We start from the raw sequence: 21,229 nt of genomic DNA, 5'->3' as shown, positions 1-21,229 counted from the left end.
GACCTAGTCCATCATCCTGCCCCTCTCTGGCCATCAGCCTGCTGCCACTGTAACTCTTGCTGGCCCTGGAACCGAGCCCTGGTCTGCCTGGCCACATGGAGCACTAATCACCCGGTTACTGGGCTGCCTTCCCAGCGTGAGGTGTGAATTCTCCACCCTGGGACTGTGACTGGTGCCTTCTGGGGTCGGGGGCAGCAGGCTGCTGTGACAGCTGCATTGCTAAACCCATTTGCCTGCAGCCTCTAAGCAGGAGTGGATTCAGGTAGTGGTGTGTCACATTCACATAGTCCTTGTTGGCCAGGGGATTTCAAATAGCAGCAAGGTGGGTGAGGAGCTATCTTGTATTGGACCAGCAAGCTCTCCTCCCCAGGAGTTGAGTCCAATACAAGATATCACCTCACCCACCCGGTCTCACCAACACGGCTACAGCCGCACTGCCTGCGTGGGATTTTGGTGTGTGCAGCCAGCTAGAGTTACGCCTTCCTTTGCAGACACAATCCCTTTATTTGCAGATCCCTCACGGGGCTGGGATTCTTGGGCAGCTCCTGGAACGTAAGGGGAGGATTTGGGATTTGCTGATAGCAGCAGTGTGGAGCTGGACAGGGGCTGCGTGTATAGTTGTATCTTGGGAGATAATTGCCTGCACCAACGCCCAGGCTCGCTCTTTGGATCCCCTGTGATGCAAAGTCCTTGCCAAGCAGCTGTCGGCTGGCCTCTCTCAGAGCATGCAGGATCCCCTGGGGGGCAGGTGGCCTCCAAAGCAGGAAGACATCAGGAAATTCAAGTGCTGATGGCCCTGGGCCCTGTGAAGCGAGGGGCAGGCCTGCAGAGCCAGGCATGAGGGGAGGGTTGAGCCCATCCATGGCGGTAGCTGTACCAGACCTGTTTTGGTGCCGCTGTCAGGTTTTGGAAAGCTTAAACTTTAATTTAACTTAATATTTTAAAAGTAAATGTCTAGCCTAATTTCTAATGTGCCCTGGCACAGTGCTGCCTGTCTGAAACAAAATCGGCCCTTACCTCTCAATGGGGTGTGTTAATTCTGAAGCCTAGTGACACTAGCTAACATGTTAGCATTGTTAACTATTGCACTGCTGATCAGTTTAGTAGAAACATCCAGCTATGCCGGAATCAGTAGTGTAATGGGGGGAGCTTGAGTTATGTTCCCTAGTGTGAATGCGGATGGATTTCCTTCCATAGGAAATGAAACACTTTACACAGTTGACCAAATATTACTGTCTGCATTTTACAGATGGGGAAACTGAGGCACAGAGCAGGGCAGCATCTTGTCTAAGAGAGTCTGTGGTAGAGTTCAGTCCCCCTGTCTTGACTCCCAGTCCAGTATCCTGTCCGCTGAGTCACACTGCTTCTTGTGCACCTGGGTAACTGCAATGCTGTGGGGCAGAGGCGAAGTCAAGGGCCAGGAGACCAGATGCCCCACCCAGGCACCTGGAGCAGGCTGTAGTAAAGGACATGTCAGTGGCCATGTCTGGCTTATGGACTAGCTCCTGGCCCTGTAGGCATCAGGTCGGTGCTGGTGGCAGGAGGAGCTGCGCGCTTTGAGAGTCTCCTTGTAGAAACAGTGCCCCTTTTCCAGGAAGCAGACCCACAGCCCGAAGGCCCCGGCCCCCAACCCGCCTCCAGTCCTCAAGGTGTTTAACCGGCCCATCCTCTTCGACATCGTGTCCCGGGGTTCAACCGCTGCCCTGGATGGGCTCCTCTCCTTCCTGCTGACCCACAAGAAGCGCCTGACCGACGAGGAGTTTCGAGGTGAGCTGCGAAACGGGCAGCGTCAGCAGCTGGCCTGGCTCTGGGGCTTCCTGCTGGGGGGGGTGGAGCTGAACATACCAGCTCGGGAAGCCAGTGGCTGTGCTGCACGGGCCCTGTGTCCTTGCTGCAGAATCTAGAGGGACACAGCGGAGTCCATTGGGCTGGGTGCTTCATGTGCAGTCAGTGTGGCGGGGCGTGTAGTGACGGTAAATTGGGCGTGCACCCTCGATTGTGCGTATACAGCTTGGCACCCGTGAGCCTGGCTGCGCAGCCACTCCCCGTGCCCATGTGAGTGCATCGGGGCTGGTGGGTTCCCCTCCGGGGAACTAGCCTCTCTTCCAGCCAAGCAGGCTTGAGGCCCGCATGTGACAAGAAACGCTTCTGAATGCAGGTGTTCCTGGGCCATGCACACCTGGGGGCTTGTGGCTGGGTGAAGGTGGAACCCCTGGAGTTGGGCACGTGCCTGCTCTGAGCTTCAGGCTGTTCCTACCTGCCCCGCTCCCTCTCTCACAGCCCCTCCATTCCCTGCAGAGCCCTCGACGGGGAAGACCTGCCTGCCCAAAGCGCTGCTGAATCTGAGCGGGGGCAAAAACGACACCATCCCCCTGCTGCTGGCCATTGCGGAGCAGACAGGCAACATGCGGGAGTTCATCAACTCGCCCTTCCGAGACGTCTACTACCGAGGTGGGGGCTGAGCCGTGACATGGACGGGGGTGGGATTCCTGGCCATGGCCAGCACTGGGCGGGCTGCTGGGAGCTCAGCCGCGGCTGGGGCAGAGCCATGTTCACCCCCACACACCTGCCCTCCCTGCGGTGCGTTGGGGACGTGACGCCGGCTCGGCCGGGGCTGAGGCTGGGCGCTCGGGGCACTGACGGGCCTGCGTGTGGTTCCAGGCCAGACGGCGTTGCACATCGCCATCGAGCGTCGCTGCAAGCACTACGTGGAGCTGCTGGTGGAGAAGGGGGCGGACGTGCACGCCCAGGCACGCGGCCGCTTCTTCCAGCCCAAGAACGAGGGCGGGTACTTCTACTTTGGTGAGTGGGGAGTGCTGCCCGGCCCTGCGCACGGGAAAGGCCACGTCCTCAGGTGGTGGGGGGCCCCAGCTGGAATAGCGGGTGGAGAAGCCACCTCCAGTGAGGGGGATGCCCCAATGGGAGGCTTGGTAATGAGACAGACCTGCTCGCCCCTCGGCCCAGCTCCCGGGTGTCGGTGCCAGGAAGTGTCCCTGTCTGCCTGCTGACTGCTGGCCTGGGAGGTGGGCTCTGGGGTCTCACCAGCTCTGTGTCCCACAGATCACCCCAAAATGAACCCCGCCCCCATGTCAGCAGGGGCCTAGAACTAACGCGTTGCTGGAAAATGACCTGCCCTCCCGTGCAATCCCTTACACTCTCAGGACCCTGCACTGGTACACACCAGTCTGTGCGGAATTGCCCCATTGGGTCATGTGAACAGTCTCACATGCAGTCATGGTGTGCGTGCTGTCACACACATGTGCAATCCCTTACACTCTCAGGACCCTGCACTGGTACACACCAATCTGTGCAGGATTGCCCTGTTGGGTCACACAAACAGTCTCACACGCAGTCATGGTGTGCGTGCTGTCACACACGTGTGCAATCCCTTACACTCTCAGGACCCTGCATGGGTACACACCAGTCTGTGCGGGATTGCCCCATTGGGTCACGTGAACAGTCTCACATGCAGTCACGGTATGCTTGCTGTCACACACGTGTGCAATCCCTTACTCTCTCAGGACGCTGTGCTGGTACACACCAGTCTGTGTGGGATTGCCCTGTTGGGTCACATGAACAGTCTCACATGCAGTCACGGTGTACGTGCTGTCACACATAGAATCACAGAACTGGAAGGGACCTCGAGAGGTCTTTAGTCCAATCCCCTGCACTCAAGGCAGGACTCAGTATTATCTAGCCCATACTGACAGGTTTGTCCATCCTGCTCTTAAAAATCCCCAGTGATGGAGATTCCACCACCTCCCTAGGCAATCCCATTACAGACTCACGCTCCTGGTTACTCCACCACTACTCAGGCCTGTACCTCTGCTCCCTCCACTGGCTGTTCACTCGCTGCCTGGGGGAGCAGAGCGGCTGCTTCTCCCCAGGCCTCTGGCCTGGCTCCCGTAGCTGGCTGCCCGGCGCCCAGAGCCCGGTTCTGAGAGTGGCAGGACGGAGAAAGGCTGACGTCTGTCATGCTCTTTCCCCTGCCAGGCGAGCTGCCCCTCTCCCTTGCCGCCTGCACCAACCAGCCGCACATTGTGCACTACCTCACGGAGAACGCGCACAAGCAGGCAGACCTACGGCGCCAGGACTCCCGGGGCAATACAGTGCTGCACGCCCTGGTGGCCATCGCCGACAACACCCGGGAGAACACCAAGTTCGTCACCAAGATGTACGACCTGCTGCTGATCAAGTGCGCCAAGCTCTTCCCCGACACCAACCTGGAGGCCGTGCTCAACAACGACGGTCTCTCACCCCTTATGATGGCGGCCAAGATCGGCAAGATCGGGGTAAGGGCCTGCTGTCCTTGTCTCCCTCCAGCTGCTGCTGCAGGGAAAGGGCAAATCCAGCTCCGCCAGCCCCTGTCAAGAGCCCCTCTTCCCCCACTGCCCCCGCAGCTCCCCTGGATGGCAGTGGCACCCCCCAGAAGGGCAGGAGATGCTGATTAGCATCTGGCTCCTGGGCAGGGCTCCTTTCTGGGGTGACGGGGCAGTCTCTGTACTGGGGGCAGCCTGTGTACACGAGTTCAGCTCAGCGAGTATGTCCTTGTGCATCGATAACGACCCAGCACATTAGTCGAGCGCTCGGCTCACGGGGCAGCAGGGTCTGACCCCAAGTCCCTGTTGGTCCAGCATACAAGAGAGAAAAGGTGGGTGAGGTAAAATCTTTTATGGGACCAGCTTCTGCTGGTGAGAGAGACAAGGTGGGTCGAGCTGCTCTGAGCTCTTCTTCAGGGCTGGATGAGGGACCCAGGGGGTCCCAGCTAAATCTGGGTGGGACAGATTGTTACGCACAAGGGGTTAACGCATGTTGCAAGAAACCACTTAAAAAGGCAGGTTTCCTTTGAGGAGGAGGGCTGGTAGGGCAGCTCTGGAGTGACCTTTGCCCTGGGCGCTGTGGGGTTTTGGTCCGTTAGCATTGTCCTGCGGGAGTTCATCTGCGCGCGCAGGGATTGGCTGGTTGTTGGGGTTCCCGATGCGCCGGATGAGACACCACATGCTGGGATAGGCACGTGCAGGACCCCTGGGTGCTCTGCCACCCACCCACAGCAGGAGCTGGTTCCCCGGATCGCCCCAGGGTGCACGGCTCTGGGCAGTGACTTCGGGCCTGGCGGGTTTGTGATTTGGTGGCTGCCTCCCCCTAGCGGCCGGTCGCAGTTCTCCAGCGGGGTTGAGTGTCTAAGACCTTACAAGACAAACGGCTCTGTGGCAAAGGGGTCCCTGATCTTGGGCATACGGGTAGCAGCCCATTAACAGGCTTGGTTAATGAACCTCAGGTGTCTCGACTGCGCCACTTCTCTTCTCTGCTACCTTGTCCTCCTCCCCCTGCACCATGCAGCTGGGACGGCGCTGCAGTGCCACGTGGCGGGGTGTGTCTCCAGTTAAAGACACAGGGATTGTGAAAGAACAGGCACTGTATGACGTTACTCCTCTGGAAACAGAGTGGTACAGCTGTGCTGGTCACTGCTGTGCCTTTCCACCCAGGGAGCAGGCCTTGTGGGGTCCCCAGCACCCGTCAGGCCTCGGGGTCTCACTCCCCAGCACCCCCCTGGGACACTCTGTGGCAGCATCGTAGGGGTCCCAGCCCATCATGGTCAGGCAGAAAAGTTACCCCAGGGCCTTGAGAAAATGAGGTGCTCTCTGGGATGGTAAAACAGGTGTGGGTGGTGAGGAAGCAGGGGAAGAGCCTCCATCACACAGTAATTGCTATGGGAATATTAAAGCAAAATCTTTCCATGCTGGCCCTTGATTCTGGCTGGTTGCCACAGTTATCAGTGCTCAGTGTGGGACACTCTGGGTTGAAGTGTCAGACAGTCAGAGGCTCAGCCCCTCTGAAAACCTGGCCTGAAGTTAGGCGCCCAGAATCAGCAGCCACTGCCGAAAACATTGGCCTGGACACTTAGAGCAAGTGGAACCCCCTGAACACAGCTGCTCAGTGCAACAGAGAGAGCAGGGGGCTCTGAGCAGTGTGTCCCGGTGCCCGGCTGCTCAGTGCAACAGAGAGAGCAGGGGGCTCTGAGCAGAGAGCGGGGGGCTCTGAGCAGCATGTCCCAGTGCCTGGCTGCTCAGTGCAACAGAGAGAGCAGGGGGCTCTGAGCAGAGAGCGGGGGGCTCTGAGCAGTGTGTCCCGGTGCCCGGCTGCTCAGTGCAACAGAGAGAGCAGGGGGCTCTGAGCAGAGAGCAGGGGGCTCTGAGCAGTGTGTCCCGGTGCCCGGCTGCTCAGTGCAACAGAGAGAGCAGGGGGCTCTGAGCAGTGTGTCCCGGTGCCCGGCTGCTCAGTGCAACAGAAAGAGCAGGGGACTCTGAGCAGAGAGGGGGGGCTCTGAGCAGTGTGTCCCGGTGCCCGGCTGCTCAATGCAACAGAGAGAGCAGGGGACTCTGAGCAGAGAGCGGGGGGCTCTGAGCAGCATGTCCCGGTGCCCGGCTGCTCAGGGCTACAGGGAGATCAGGGGGCTGTGAGCAGAGAGCAGGGGGCTCTGAGCAGTGTGTCCCGGTGCCCGGCTGCTCAATGCAACAGAGAGAGCAGGGGACTCTGAGCAGAGAGCGGGGGGCTCTGAGCAGCATGTCCCGGTGCCCGGCTGCTCAGTGCAACAGAGAGAGCAGGGGACTCTGAGCAGAGAGCGGGGGGCTCTGAGCAGCGTGTCCCGGTGCCCGGCTGCTCAGGGCTGCAGGGAGATCAGGGGGCTCTGAGCAGAGAGTGGGGGGCTCTGAGCAGAGAGCGGGGGACTCTGAGCAGCGTGTCCCGGTGCCCGGCTGCTCAGGTCTGCAGGGAGATCAGGGGGGTCGGAGCAGAGAGCGGGGGGCTCTGAGCAGCGTGTCCCAGTGCCCGGCTGCTCAGGGCTGCAGGGAGATCAGGGGGCTCTGAGCAGAGAGTGGGGGGCTCTGAGCAGAGAGCGGGGGACTCTGAGCAGCGTGTTCCGGTGCCCGGCTGCTCAGGGCTGCAGGGAGATCAGGGGGCTGTGAGCAGCGTCGCTTTCTATACACATGCTGTGGGTGACCGCCTCTCCCCCCATCCTCCAGATGTTCCAGCACATCATCCGCAGGGAGATTACAGATGAGGACGCCCGCCACCTCTCCCGAAAGTTCAAGGACTGGGCTTATGGGCCCGTCTACTCCTCGCTCTACGACCTCTCCTCACTGGACACCTGTGGGGAGGAGGTGTCTGTCCTGGAGATCCTGGTGTACAACAGTAAGATCGAGGTGAGCGCTGAGTTGGCACCAGGGAGGCAGGCAGCAAATGGTGGGTGCATAGCCCGATGTGGGCCTGGGCTGCCGAGCATGGCAGGCATGGCAGGCCCCTTGCCGGACCCAGTCTCCAGTCCCTTGGCCATTGTGAAGATTTCAGGAGGATGCTGCCTGGCTCATGCACAGATGCAACTCCAGGCCAGGCACAGTCAGCGCCACTTGTCTCCATCCCCCTGCCGCGGGCACAGCCAGCGCCGCCGTGGCTCCATCTCTCCGGCCAAGGGCACGGCCAGCACTGCCCAGTCCCCATCCCCCAGCCATGGACACAGCCAGTGGCACCCCATCTCCATCCCCTCGGCCGCGGACATGGCCAGCACTTGTCTCCATCTCCCCGGCTGTGAGCATAGCCAGCGCCACCCCATCTCCATCCCCCTGGCTGCGGGCACGGCCAGCACCGCCCCATCTCCATCCCCCTGGCTGCGGGCACGGCCAGCGCCACCCCATCTCCATCCCCTCGGCCGCGGACATGGCCAGCACTTGTCTCCATCTCCCCGGCCGTGGGCATAGCCAGCGCCACCCCATCTCCATCCCCCTGGCTGCGGGCACGGCCAGCGCCACCCCGTCTCCATCCCCTCGGCCGCGGACATGGCCAGTACTTGTCTCCATCTCCCCGGCCGTGGGTATAGCCAGCGCCACCCTGTCTCCATCACCCTGGCCGCAGGCATGGCCAGTGCTGCCCCGTCTCCACCCCCGCAGCCGCGGGCACGGCCAGCGCCGCCCCGGCTCCATCCCCCCAGCCGCGGGCACAGCCAGCGCCGCCCCGTCTCCACCCCCCTGGCTGCCCCGTCTGCTCAGGTGTGCGTGTGGCCTGTGTAGCCCCGTCCCCTGGCCCTGAGCTCACAGCCAGCATGCTGGGTTGTTGCAGAACCGCCATGAGATGCTCGCTGTGGAGCCCATCAACGAGCTGCTGCGCGACAAGTGGCGGAAGTTCGGGGCCGTCTCCTTCTACATCAGCGTGATCTCCTACCTCAGCGCCATGGTTGTCTTCACCCTCATCGCCTACCACCGCCCTATGGAGGGCACGGTGAGCCTCACGCCGCCCGGCCCGGTGGGTCCCTGGGGCTCGGGGAGGCTGCTGTGCAGGAGCAGCAGGTCCCACTGTTAGGCTGTACACAGAGCTGAGCTTTCTGGGCAGTCCCTAGCGGTTCCCCCACAGCCCAGCCTGTTTAATGCCTGGGGGTCTCCCTGCCCCATGGGAGCTGCAGCCCACACCAGGGCCCTGGCAGGCTGGGCCAGGAGTCCAGGGAGACAGGCCCAGAGCCCACCTCCGGCTGCGCCAGCTCAGAGCACTGGGCCCTCTGGGATCCCTGCCTCTGGCAATGGCCAGTGCCTGACCCCTGTAGAGGAAGGTGAGCCCGTCTGGGTGCCCGCACTGAGTGTGTCCTGGGCAGCGTCTGGTTCTTGGTGCCTGGGAGAGGGGAGGGCTCTCGTTTCTGCCGAGGGCAGGCTGGCATGGTGCTGGGGGTGGGGGACAGGGTGCATGGTTTTGTAGGAGGCCGTACTGCTGGGATTTCGAGGTAACGTTCTCATCACCGTATCCCTGCTCTGCAGCCGCCGTATCCCTACACAACGACCATAGACTACCTGCGCCTGGCCGGGGAGATCATAACCCTCTTCACTGGAGTCTTGTTCTTTTTCACCAATGTAAGTGGAAACCATTCACCCCCTTGCACAAGTGCCTCCTGTCTTGCACAAGAGCCTTCATGCCTGTCTACCCTCACACAAGTGCCTCTGTGTCCCTTGCACAAGTGCCCCCACTCCCTCGGTCCCCACACGAGTGTGTTCTGACCTCACACAAGTGTCCCCCATCCTGCCACTTCGCACTTGCACAGATGTCTTGTGTCACACACATGCAAGGGGTAGGGCCCAACCATAAGACCCACAAACCCCGCAACACACGCTTCCCCTGAGAACAGAACACACCGAGCTGCCTGGCACCAGGAGAGCTCAGCGGGCACCCACACCTTTCCCAGGAATCTCTGAGCACCTTTCCCTTGTGGGCTGTTCTGCAGGGCCGCATCTGTACTGCGCTTGGCAATTGCCCCTTGGGCTGCAGCCTCCTCAGACTGTTCCTGCCAATCTCCCCAGAGTTTCCCCGAGGTCATGGGTTGGGGCAGGGCAGGGGCAGAGTGGGGTGGGGTGGGCCATGGGGTTGGGAGCTCTAATTCAGGGTATTTAACACACCCAAAAAAGTCCTCTGTTTCACTGCAGGGACTGCAGGGAGCTGGCACCCTGAGGGCCCGCTCCCAGCGGGTGTAAACCGGCTGCACTCCATGGAAGCCGGTGGTGTTACGCCATGGGGCCACATGCACGAGCAGGGGAGGTAGCCCCTTCCCACTGGCGGTCCCTCTTCTGAATCTCTCGTGGTGCCGGTCCTGGTCCCTTGCCTGTGGGTCTGGCTTCCTTGCACAGCAGAGGAAGGGTTAAATGCAGACCGAGACGGCTTTGCATTTACAAATTTAGGATAAAACCCAGCGCTGCCCCGATCCCTGCGGGACCGGGTGGAGTTGGAGCCTCTTAGCACTGAGCCCGCTGGGCAGCTTCCTTCACCTCCCCTCCTCTGGGTGGAGCAGGGCCAGTCCTGCCTCCATGCCGGCAAGGACCCTTCAGGGCTGTGCTCACTGTGTGCACCCTGCCGGTCCCACCCTCAGCCTCCATGGATCCGTCTGCCAGGCTCTGGCTCCACCTTCTTTTCTTTCTTCCTCAGCTAAAGGATCTGTTTATGAAGAAATGTCCAGGGGTGAATTCGTTCTTTATAGACGGCTCCTTCCAGCTGCTCTAGTAAGTGGCGATGCCCTTTGCCCCTGGTGTACCCCACCCAGCGCCCTTGCGATGTTACTAACCCCCAGCCCTGGAAATGCATTTGGAAGGGAAGGGGCGGTTGCAGGTGCCCGGCATGCTGGGATCAGCCATGTCTCGGGGAGATGTCAGCCCAACCTGGTGCTGATGGAGTCTCCTTTGTAGTGGACAAAAGCGCAGAGGCCTCCTGGCATGCCGTCTCTGGCGCTGGCGCTGGGCATCCCAATAGACATCCCAAGATCTCCTCCCCCGGCTGCAGAATTCTCTCCAGCCTTCGCTGTGTCTGCCCCCTGCCAGGGGATGCCGCCTCCGAGGGGCCGGCTCAGCAGCCTGACATCCCTGCACCTGCGGGTTCACGTCCCAGCAGCGATCTCATCCTCCTGATGGAAATCAGTGGCCTGCCTTGCCCTGTGCTCTGTGTGGGTTTCTCAACAGAAGCTGCCAGGGCAGTGCATATGGGGGTGGTGGGCTTGCTCTGGATCCCCACAAAAATACTGCTCTGCTGCCTGCCCACAGTTGGCTGGCGGGGGGGCCCTGCTAAGGCACTTTGGAAGTTGCTACAGCGACGGTAGCCAGTCCCATTGCTCGTACGGTGCCCTAGGGCGGGACTGGCAGAGTGCAGGAGCTCGACCCTCCTGGGCTGGTTCATTCCAGGGGGATGTTTTGATCTTGCCTTTGAATCCTCCTGCTCTTCCTCAGTTTCATCTACTCGGTGCTGGTGATCATCGCAGCAGCGTTGTACCTGGCGGGGATCGAAGCTTACCTGGCAGTCATGGTCTTTGCCCTGGTCCTGGGCTGGATGAACGCACTTTACTTCACCAGAGGCCTGAAGCTTACAGGGACCTACAGCATCATGATTCAGAAGGTCAGGAAGGGACCAGGCCTCTGTGTGTGTGTGTGTGTGAGTGCCACTATTAACACTGGGAGCTCGTTGGGGCTGGGGCTCTCTCTCACTATGTGTCTGTGCAGCCCCCAGCACAGTGGTATCATAATGCACCTGATCGTGGTAACAGATGTACCTGGGTCCAGGGCCAAGGTCTCTCGGTGCTTTTGCAGGTGTGTACAGAGCTTTAACCTCTGTCCTGGCCAGATTCCAGGCAATCCCATTTTTCTCCCTAAACCAACCCAGCAGTTGCAATTGGATACAAGAGTTGTCTCCATGGCCTGTCCTGAACTGCTGCTGCAAACAGCCTGAGGGAAGGGATGCAGGGATTAAGTCAATCTCTAGCTATTAGGGTTTAGGATGAGACCTTCCCAGGGGCAGATTAACCAGTCGACCTGTGCAGGGTGCTTATACCTTCCTCTGAGGCATCTGGGGCTGGCCTGTCTGAGACAGGACGCTTGGTTAGATGGACCTCGGGGCCAATTCAGTCCGGTAATTTCTATGTTCCTGTGGCATCTCTTTGTGCTGTTAAACAGCGGTGTGACAGGGTGCTGGAGCCAGCACTGTGGTCACCTAAACACCCATTAATTCCCCCCAGGGTGGACCTGATGGGGCCTAATTAGTGGATTAGAATGTGCTGGGAGTGGACTAATGAGCGGATTGGCCCATTAGCACAGGAGGTATAAGAAGGCAGAGGAAGGAAGCACAGGGCAGAGAGAGGTAGGCTACCAGAATGGATCTCTGGGTAGAGAGAGCTCTTCCCTCTCCTCAGCAGAGACCTGAGGAGAAACTGATGTAAATGATTGTTGTGTGTGGGCAAGAAGGGGGTGGGAAGAGCAAAGGTAAATGAACTGCCCTGGGGTGTCTCTGAGTCTGTGTAGTCAGCAGAAGACAGGGGTGGGACATGGCCCTGTCACGGGAGGCATAGCCCACCCCAGGGATGGTTGCATTTCAGTGAAGTGGCTGCTGTGAGGCGCTCCAGGGACGTAAGAGGCTGGCTCTGATCCCAGCACAGCTAAGCTCTGCCTCTGGGATTTTTTCAGATCCTCTTCAAAGACCTGTTCCGGTTCCTCCTGGTCTACGTGCTCTTCATGATCGGCTATGCTTCAGGTACGGCACGTCCGTGGGAGCTGTGGAGGGGATGCTAGTTCGGTGCGCAGAGTGGGGAATCTGGCAGAGAGCAGATGGGCCCTGGCGTACAGCTCAGCCAGGCTGGAGAACTGTGGCCTGAGAAAGTGAAAACACTGCATATTGGCACTGGTCCTTGGCAACCCTTCCAGGCTCTCACGCGGTGGCCAGATAGACAAAGGGCTGAATTCTGCTGCGTCAGGGGAGGAATCTCACCAGGGTTTATTGTTCAGATCCCCTGGAACGGGAGCTGTGAGGAAAGGCTCGTGTGCCAGTGGACAGAGATGTCAGCGCAGCGTGGCTCAAGCTGTGGGATAGGTGCTGAGTGCCCACGCTGGCCATTCATTTACCTTCCTCTGCACCTCGGGGCACTAGTGAGGGAGTTATGCAGGGAGGCCAGGGAGTGCTGCTCTTGCTCTCTGACCCTCGGCTTTGGGAGCCTTCACTCTTCCACTGGGAGATGTGGGGAGTTCTCCAGGCTGGACTGGGATGAGGGCAGAGCGTGGGGCCCAGGTCCCCAGCACAAGTGCAGGCTCCCAGCGAGGCGGTGCTCGGCTGCGCAGCCTAACGAGTCATCCAGAGAGGTGGTGACACTGACTGGCACCTTAGCTTGACTTGGCCAGTTCTCTCAGCTAAGCCCCTGGCTGAGTTGTCTGGGGGTCTCACCCATATCCCTTCCCCCCACCGACCCAGCTCTGGTCTCGCTCCTGAACCCCTGTGCCAGTGCTGAGGCCTGCAACCAAGACAAGTCCAACTGCACGGTGCCCGCCTACCCGTCCTGCCGGGACAGCAAGACCTTCAGTAACTTCCTGCTGGATCTCTTCAAGCTGACCATCGGCATGGGTGACCTGGAGATGATCGAGAGCGCCAAGTACCCCGGCGTCTTCATCATCCTGCTGGTCACCTACATCATCCTCACCTTTGTGCTGCTCCTCAACATGCTGATCGCTCTGATGGGGGAGACGGTGGGGCAGGTCTCCAAGGAGAGCAAGCACATATGGAAGCTACAGGTAACATCTGGCCAGGCCTTGGCTGCCAGAGACAGACACCCTGTCAGGCCGAATGCAGGGGGCTTGCTGAGGCCATGTTAAGCTGCTCACAGACTGGCCTCCTCCCCAGAATCCTCCATGCCGACTCCACGCCCTGTCCCAGAGGCATAGGATAGGATGGCCATTTATGGGATGCTCCTAGTGTCTACGGAGCACCCGATGCAGGTGGTGCAATGGACCCCTGGACATGGGAAGTGGGAGCAGCTGAGGCCTATTGCCCTCTGAGCTGCTGGTGGCCCCTTGGGTTTTCAGCCCCCAGGCTGAAATCCATTGCTCTATGCTGCCCAAACTGGTGATGGCCCATCCATTAGCATGCATGCTGTGCTGAGGACACTGGGTCTGCAGCCCTGGACACTAGGGTGTGTCAGCCCCTATGCTAGGGTGTGTCAGCCCCTTCTCCTAGCAGGCACCTACTGGGGTAGCACAGGGGGAAGCTGTGGTGTAGAAAGGTCTCCGGCATTTTTATCGCCACGTTCTCTTCCCCTGCTCAGGGACTGGACATGGAAATGACCTGGCAGGTCCCATCTGGTCCATGACCACCCTCTTGGCCAGAGCAGGAGAGTGGCCTATGGCCTGTGTTCTCCTGGACTCTAGACTGGGGTGTTTTCCCTGACAGAGCCTCATGGGAAGGAGGGACACTCCTGCCCTCAGATACACATGCACCTTCCATCGGTTGCATCAGGTGTCACACTCGGGTACCTAGGGGCAAGATTGGCCTGTGCCGTTAACCCAGGGAGGCACTGAACGAACTGAGAAGGGGCAGCCCCAGGATGATTCTGGCTGTGGGGAGCTTGGCATGATTGTCTGAGCCCTTTTGGGGAACTCAGGCAAAACAGGAGTGTGAAGCTGTGGAGCTGAGTGACACTTGCGTCCCAGGGACCCTCCCTGCAGCGCGTGGCTGGCCTTAGCCCCAGCAAGGTCCCAGCTTAGGGACATCCAAGGGAGCATGTGACCACCAGGGTGGGGTTTCCCACAGTCCTCCCAGCACTTATTGGAAGCCAGGGGTCAGATGCCCAGCCCCCCCTTTGGTTCCAATCTGGCTGACGGGCCTGTGTGCTCCTCCCTGTACAGTGGGCCACCACCATCCTGGACATTGAGAGGTCCTTCCCGGTGTTCCTGAGGAAAGCCTTCCGCTCGGGGGAGATGGTCACCGTGGGGAAGGGCACCGATGGCACACCGGACCGGAGATGGTGTTTCAGGCAAGCTTTGGGGGCCAGTGGGGAATCAGGTGGCCAGTAGCTCAGAAGACTACAAGCTGTTTGGGCTAGTGCGTCGCTAAGTGCCTTCAACCTGGGCTCGGACCCAACCCCCTGGGAAGCCCAGACCCATCCCGGCCTTGGGCCCATCCTGACAACACCCATAAACAAACCGAACATGGGGCGTTAACCTCCATCCTGAGCCCCCTCGCCAACATCTCCCCCCCACCCCCCGCAGCTCCAAACGTGCTGTGAGCTGAGGGGCTCCTGTGGCTGCACTGTTAAGGAAGGGCGGGTTCGTTTGCATAGGAATGAAGGCACCCAGCGGGGGCCAGCAGTCGGTATTTAAGCAACCAGGTAAATATGAAGGAGGGATCTCACTCCCAGGTGTGACAGTGTTTCATGGAGTTTCTCCATTGATTCATAGTTAGGCCTCGTTAGAGCCTAGTAGTTTGTACTAACCGGGAGCCAGGCAGAGCCTCTGCCATTCTGTGTGGGGCTTAATCACTAGTTGTCTCTCAGTGGCTGATTCGCGCGGCCGCGGCTCGGCTGTAAGTATGGGAGCCGTCCCATGGCACAGGGTGCCCCTGGCAGAGCGAGTCGGCAGAGCGTCCTGTGGGACCTGTAGGGAAGACAAAAGCCAGGGCCCGACTTGTCCAGAGCTCGAGAGCCAGTCTGCCAAAGGCGCAACCTGGCGCCGTTTAACGGGACGGGCTCCCCCAGCCTGTCTCACCCCGACGTGCTGCATGGGAAGGCTCCAGGCCGGGGTGCTTTGGGTGAACCCTGGGGCACGGGGCTGCACTGGGAAGAACCATGGTGCCAGGCTGGTGCTAAATGAGTTGTGACAGGCCCGTGCCATGGCTGGGGACTCTCATGCAGCCAGCTTGCTGGCGTTGGCATGTCACCCGGTGTTCATGGGCTCTCTCCAGATCACTGGGGAGCAGGGACAGCTGATGCGAGGGATTCCTGGCTCTGGGTAGGCCCCAGCGCCTCCCCCATTGCCAGGCCCCATTTGCTGGACATAGGCTGAGCCCTGCCATTTGCTAAAGGGTCTGCCAGTGCATTGGCTGTTCCAGGGGGCTGCTCCCATCCCTGCCGCCTCTCCCGCACCAGCTGCCAGCAGCTCCTTGGGGAGGGCAGCTCAGGCCTGGGAGAGGGAAAGGCAGTGACTGAGTCTCCTGCTGATCATTGCATGGACCATGCACCTACCCTTGCACAGCCCCACTGTCCAGCGGCACTCACTCTTATCCTGCTGCCCAGATACCATGGCGATGGGCCTGCGTAAGAGCCTGAATGCTGCAGGAAAGAACCCAGATAAATTCCTGTTGCGGGGGGGCGGGGCTGGGCTCCAGGGCCTCTTGCCCCACTTCCATTCGTTGCCATTGCCCGAGGGATGCCTTCGTTCCCCTACAGGGTCGATGAGGTGAACTGGTCTCACTGGAACCAGAATCTGGGCATCATCAACGAAGATCCAGGCAAGAATGACACCTACCAGTATTACGGGTTCTCCCACACAGTGGGCCGGCTGCGCAGAGGTGAGCGGTGGGACGGGGGACCATGGACCCAGGGCACTGCTCTGTGGGAGGGATCTGGGCTCTGGGGGCAGAGAGGCGGTTGCCCCTTGGTGGCACCTTTGGGATCTCATGGGAGTTAAGGAGTCCCATGTTCATGTTCCTCCAGCGTAACCTGCTTTGTGCCCTTGGGGGAGCCTCCTTTGGCTGATCTCTAAGCAGGGGGTGTTGGCAAACGGGGATGCTGGGGAAGAGGCCTCCCTGCATCCCAGCAGGCATGAAGGATGCTGGCCAGGGGCTGGCTGGGCTCAGCAGTGCAGCCCGTGCTTCTGAAACGGGCGTGCAGGTGTGGGGGAGTGTGGAGATCAACGCAGTGAGCGAGGGGGCTGAGGAAGCCAGCGTAGGAGCAGAGGCAGGGGGAGAGATGAGGGCTGGACGAGCCCACAGGGGTAAAATCCAGACCGGGGGGTGGAGGGAGTTGGAGTTACTGTGCCAGGGTAACTGCCACTAAATGGCCTCTCCCTATCCCTGTCCGGCAGATCGCTGGTCGAGCGTGGTGCCCCGGGTGGTGGAGCTGAACAAGAGCTCGCAGCCGGAGGAGGTGGTAGTCCCGCTGGAGAACAGGGGGACATCCGACATGCACGACTGGAAGCAAGGGCATCCCTCAGGCTGGCGGAAAGAGGACTCCCACATCTAACAGCGGGGTCAGGCGTGAAGAGAGAAGCCAACGCTGGCTCTGCCCTCCGCCCGGCCTCGGCTGCCCGCCATGCACAGGCCTCAGCGTGGGGCTGCGGGGATGACGCGCACACTGCACGCAGGCAGAAACCAACCAGCAACGGAGCTTCTGAAACAGCCTCCCTCCCGCCAGCGGCCTGCAGCGCACAGTCGGAGCCCCCGCTCTCTCCCGGAGCCCTGCGCACGGCCCTTGGGTCTGAAAGGGCTTGTCCAGCAGGGCCCTGGCTGCCTCAGACACCAGCAGCGGTGAAATAATCATTTTGCTATTAGTATTTCCAAGTGCCGAGCCCCTGGCTCCAAACGCCTCGAGCCTGACCATCATGAAGTGCAGAGCAGGGCTGTAGAGAGAAGAGGATTTGCAGGGAATGTTCATGAGATGCTCACAGGGTAGATCTGACTCTGCCACCCCAAAGCCCTACGGTGTGCCCATGCCCTGCTCTCGTTCTGCCCATGCTGGTTTGCGTGTGCTGGGGCCCTGGTGGAGAGACCGGCCAGTGCTGAGATGCCATGTCACTTCCTGGGTGCCGTGCCAGGGCTGCCCTTGGCACACACTCCCCTGGCTGGGCAGCAGCCAGTCTGTCGGCGTTCAGAGCATCTCAGTGAGAGCGTCATGTGTACCCCTGCCCTTGGCACCAGGATTCCAGTTGCACCGGGAACTGCCCAGTGTCCCCTGGAGAATGAAATCTTGTGCCTAGTGAGTGGCATCAGTGAGCGTGTTGTGCACATGGAACCCCACTCCCAGCCCCAACCATGAGCAAATCTCCAGGGGCACCGGCATTTGCACAAGCTCCCCCAACAATCGGCTGGGCAAGGGGACGCCATTGTCCAGCGACAGACAGCAAATCTGTCTGAGCTGCCTCCTCCCAGGAGTCGGCGTTCAAGCCTAACCTTTGCTGTCTGCAAACGTCAGTGCCGGCAAACCCGACCCCAGGGGTGCCGCTGCAAAGCCAAAGCACACGGGCCTAGTGCAGATCCCCCAGCCCTTTCCTAGCCAGGGATCCAGTCTGGGCCTTCCACAAGCTGCGGGAGAGCCTAGGAATCAGCTTGCCCAGTGCAGGAAGGTTCCCTACAGCACGTTCTCCAGGTCTTAGATCAGCCTATTTCCAAAGTCCTGGGCAACGGGGCTCCCTCCCTCTCCCTGCAGAGGTTGCTTTTACCTTAACGTGGCTCTCTGGAGAGATGCCTGGACAGAGGGACTGGTCTCTGTCTCCGGCAGCTCCCCACTTCACCCTGCTCTGGGCCACAGGTGCCTTGCAGGCTAATGGCACAGCTGCCCGTTTCCCTGCACAAAGTGTGTTAATCAGTGACCATTTCCAGTACTCGTTCTTGACACACCGCGGCTGCACCATTCATTTCCCTCCCTGCGTGGGTAGGACAGGGCTCCATGCAGTGGAATTGCTGCTGTTACCCACAGGGCTCCGGCTCTGTTAACGCCAAGGGGCTCATCCGTCCATGGTCTCCTCTGCCACAGTCCTGCTCTGACAAAGGGCCCTAAGGGGTGGCAGGGAAGGTGTGTGCTGGGGCAGTGATGCCAGCTGCTGAGTCTCCTCCCAAGCACCCGACCTATTCCAGGAGCTGAGGCCACTGAAGCTGGGTGAAGAGTTGGGGAATTAGCTGCCAACAGATGTAGGTTTTATGACTTTGTGTGCAATCAGCTGAGGCATGGCCCTGCCACCATTACTCAGCCTTAGGGCTGCTCGCTGGCTCTGTCCTGTGCCCATTGTGCTCGCTACATGCTCTTTGTAATGTGTACTCTGTGACTGGGCACTTAAGTCACGTGGCGTTGTTTCTGCTCCCTGACTGGATGGTTCCCACGCCCACAGAAATCTTCCAAGTTGGTCCTTGAATATTCAGGGTGTGAATGCTTGTGCAAATTCGTGCCATACACAGCATGCAAAGCCTTCTGTGCACAAGTACAGTGTCCCATTTCTTCTCTTTGGAGGTGCTTGGGACCAAAATGTGACTTGAGACTGTTCATGAGGAGTAAATCTGGGAGGGCCGTGGACAGGCAAAGCACAATCCTGATGTTTATGCAAACAAATGTTTGTCACTGCCATTTGCCAGCCTTTGCCCCGCTGTACTAGAGATGCAGGCAACTGGAGTGTGGGACATTCCATTCAGTTCCAAACCCCGTCTGGTAAAAATCACAGGCGTCAGTGCTGGAGAAGGCCTGGGAGCCCTGTTCCTTTCCCTTTGCTTTCCACTGCAAATGCAGGATTGTTCCTGGCTGCCTCAGGGATTTGTCCAGCCTCGTAATCGTCTCGTGATGGGCTCCCCTTGAGACATTATTCTCCAGACCGGTAGCTCCCCAGGCCAGCTCTAGCCAGGTTTCCAGCCTTAACAAGAGAGATGAGAGTCAAGTTTTAAAGAAGCCGCGAGAACTAGTCTTGCTAGTTCAGGGAGGAGAGCGGAAGAGCCAGTATTCTGCAGCACTGACTTTCCAGCTGGTACCTGTGACACCGGGAGAGAGACCCACTAAACCTGAGGGTAGTTTCACCAGGGAGTGAGAAAGCGGCTGCTAAGCACTGCTCTCTCTCTAGCTATCAGGAGGCGACTGTACCATCCCCTGGGAGGGATATTTCACTAGTACGAAGGGGAGCAGGAAAGATGAGAGCATTATCCATTACATCCCCCAAAAGGCCAGTGGTTGCGCCATATACATTTTTGCACAAGATTTATACAACTATTTATTTAGTAATAAAAACCGAACAACGCCCTCTGCCTCTGTGTTTTATTTGCTGATCTCGCTCTGAGAGCATGAGACTGTATGTGTCCCAGGCTCCCTGGTGGGAGAAGCAGAAATCTGTGGAATGGCTAATCCCAAGGGTCAATGTCCAAGAGATGCCAGCTCAGGTTCTTCTCCGTGGCTGAGTGAGCCTGCTGTTTGATTATCAGCAGTGAATGGGAGGTGCTGGTTTACAAGCCAAGAATCCCTTCTGTTAGCCGAACACTCTTATCTGTGAGTGGCCGGAAGCGGGCCACAGATTCTATGATGCTGGCTCATGGCCACTCATCTTTAATACAGAGCGAAGGCAGCAGGTTTCATCCTGCAATGCACCATCTTGCTGTAAGTAGCCTGATCCTGGAGCAGTGCATGCTGGGACCTGTAGTCCTCATGAGCCACACCATCATGTTAAAGATGAAGTAGGATTGTGTCTCAGGCTCCGGCAATGTGGCCCTGAGAGGGCAAAGACTTGGAGCTTGTGTAGCTCTAAGGGTTTCAGACATCGGTTCCTTGTTGTAGACTCATCTCTTCAGGCGCTCACATGGAATGGGTTCTGCTTGTGCTGTTTCACGGGATCCCAGTGTGAGGGGAAGTCTTATTCCAGTATTCAGGGGCCTTTTGCTGGCTCAGATACACGGTGCGCTTGGCCGACTATGTGCATCAGCTCCTTGTGTCCGTGATCCAATATTCCTTCGAGGTGGTAAAGGACGTGATGATCCCACTCCTGCTGAGGCTTTTCTCCTCTGGAACGAGGCTCTTTCCTGTCCTGGCTCAGGGCTGGGACTAGAACGGGTTGACATTTTGCAAATAAGAAGTTTTTGTTTTGAAAAATGGCCCTCCCCAAAAAAAATTGGTCATAAAGTCTTAGAATCAGAACTGTAGGACTGGAGGGGCCCTCAGGAGGTCATCTACTTCAGTCCCTGGCACTGACGCAGGACTAAGTATTGCCGACATTTCCCCCTCACCCTTTTTCTTTGTTTTTGTTTTTCAGAAAAAAATTGGGGAGTGTGGGGCGGATAGTGAAAATGTTTGGAAACCAGAGAAAAATGGGTCGTTTTGAACTTGTCACAGTGAAACCGGCCTTGACATTTTTCACGAGAATAGAACTTCCTTTTTCAATCAGCTGTAGCTGTGGTCTCATCTGACCAGGGCACAGGGGAGACCCTGCAGGCCGTGTCGTACAGAGGGGAACCGGAGAGTGTGGAGTTTAGAAATGGCAAAATAAGATTGCAGCTCATCAAGAGAACGTCTAGGCAGCGACCTGTGTTAAATCTATCCATGGGCACCCAGGGCATTTGATGTCTGGCTCATTCTCTTCGTAGATTAGAAGCTCCTTAGGAGCTGTCTCTTCTCCTGCATCTTGTGTGGCACCGAGCGTGCCTCCAGCACTCTACAAATCATGCTCATGCTAAGGGGCAGACTTAAGATCAACAAATACAGTTGCAGACAGGATCATTGGCGCTCACGTTACCTGCTGAGACGTATGCATTTAGGGCTCTGTGGTTCCCTCTGTCGCTGGTGGGCCCCAGGGCAGAGCACAGCACTGCATTCCTTACACTGTGTTAGGTGCCATGGAACTGCCCAGCTAATGCCTTGCCAGGCAAAATCCTTCCAATTGGGCATTAGAGGCGCTTTTCCATGGGAACAAAACAAGGGGCTGTCGCTGGCCTGGTGCTTTCTGATCCCCACTGGCTCTGTTGGCCACCCTTAGGGCCCAGTCCTGCAGGCTGGAGCTCATTGGTCTCTTCCGTGCCACAGAAGGTTGCCAGGGACTGGGCCTTAGTGTTTTCAGCATGAACATCCTTCCTCACAGCCTCAGTTCTCCCTGTCCGTGCCCTGATGCCGCATCTCTGTAACTATGACATCACCAGCTGCTGGGCCTATGATGTCACACTGCTGCAGCAGGAGGAGGAGGAGGGAGCGATGGTGTGTGTGTGGGTAGCTTCGGTCACTAGC

General features: G+C 58.8%; 1 protein-coding gene across 1 annotated transcript in view; it reads left to right on the top strand.

Annotated features, from left to right (window-relative positions):
- Positions 1-18,512, top strand: part of TRPV4 (transient receptor potential cation channel subfamily V member 4) — a 39,703-nt gene extending 21,191 nt beyond the window's left edge. Inside the window, exons 3-16 of the mRNA XM_050924286.1 lie at positions 1,595-1,767; positions 2,299-2,451; positions 2,662-2,802; positions 3,994-4,292; positions 7,023-7,202; positions 8,113-8,271; positions 8,799-8,891; positions 9,955-10,028; positions 10,746-10,911; positions 11,973-12,039; positions 12,751-13,067; positions 14,178-14,305; positions 15,716-15,837; positions 16,353-18,512. Of these exons, the coding sequence (XP_050780243.1) occupies positions 1,595-1,767; positions 2,299-2,451; positions 2,662-2,802; positions 3,994-4,292; positions 7,023-7,202; positions 8,113-8,271; positions 8,799-8,891; positions 9,955-10,028; positions 10,746-10,911; positions 11,973-12,039; positions 12,751-13,067; positions 14,178-14,305; positions 15,716-15,837; positions 16,353-16,510 (2,230 nt within the window). The 3' untranslated portion in view covers positions 16,511-18,512. The remainder of the gene's footprint in view (positions 1-1,594; positions 1,768-2,298; positions 2,452-2,661; positions 2,803-3,993; positions 4,293-7,022; positions 7,203-8,112; positions 8,272-8,798; positions 8,892-9,954; positions 10,029-10,745; positions 10,912-11,972; positions 12,040-12,750; positions 13,068-14,177; positions 14,306-15,715; positions 15,838-16,352) is intronic.
- The last annotated feature ends 2,717 nt before the right edge of the window (positions 18,513-21,229 follow it).

Source organism: Gopherus flavomarginatus, chromosome 15, assembly GCF_025201925.1.
Source record: "Gopherus flavomarginatus isolate rGopFla2 chromosome 15, rGopFla2.mat.asm, whole genome shotgun sequence".
In the NCBI taxonomy this organism is placed as follows: domain Eukaryota; kingdom Metazoa; phylum Chordata; order Testudines; family Testudinidae; genus Gopherus; species Gopherus flavomarginatus.
The sequence above is the reverse complement of the archived record's forward strand: the minus strand, read 5'-3'. Positions and strand labels throughout refer to the sequence as shown.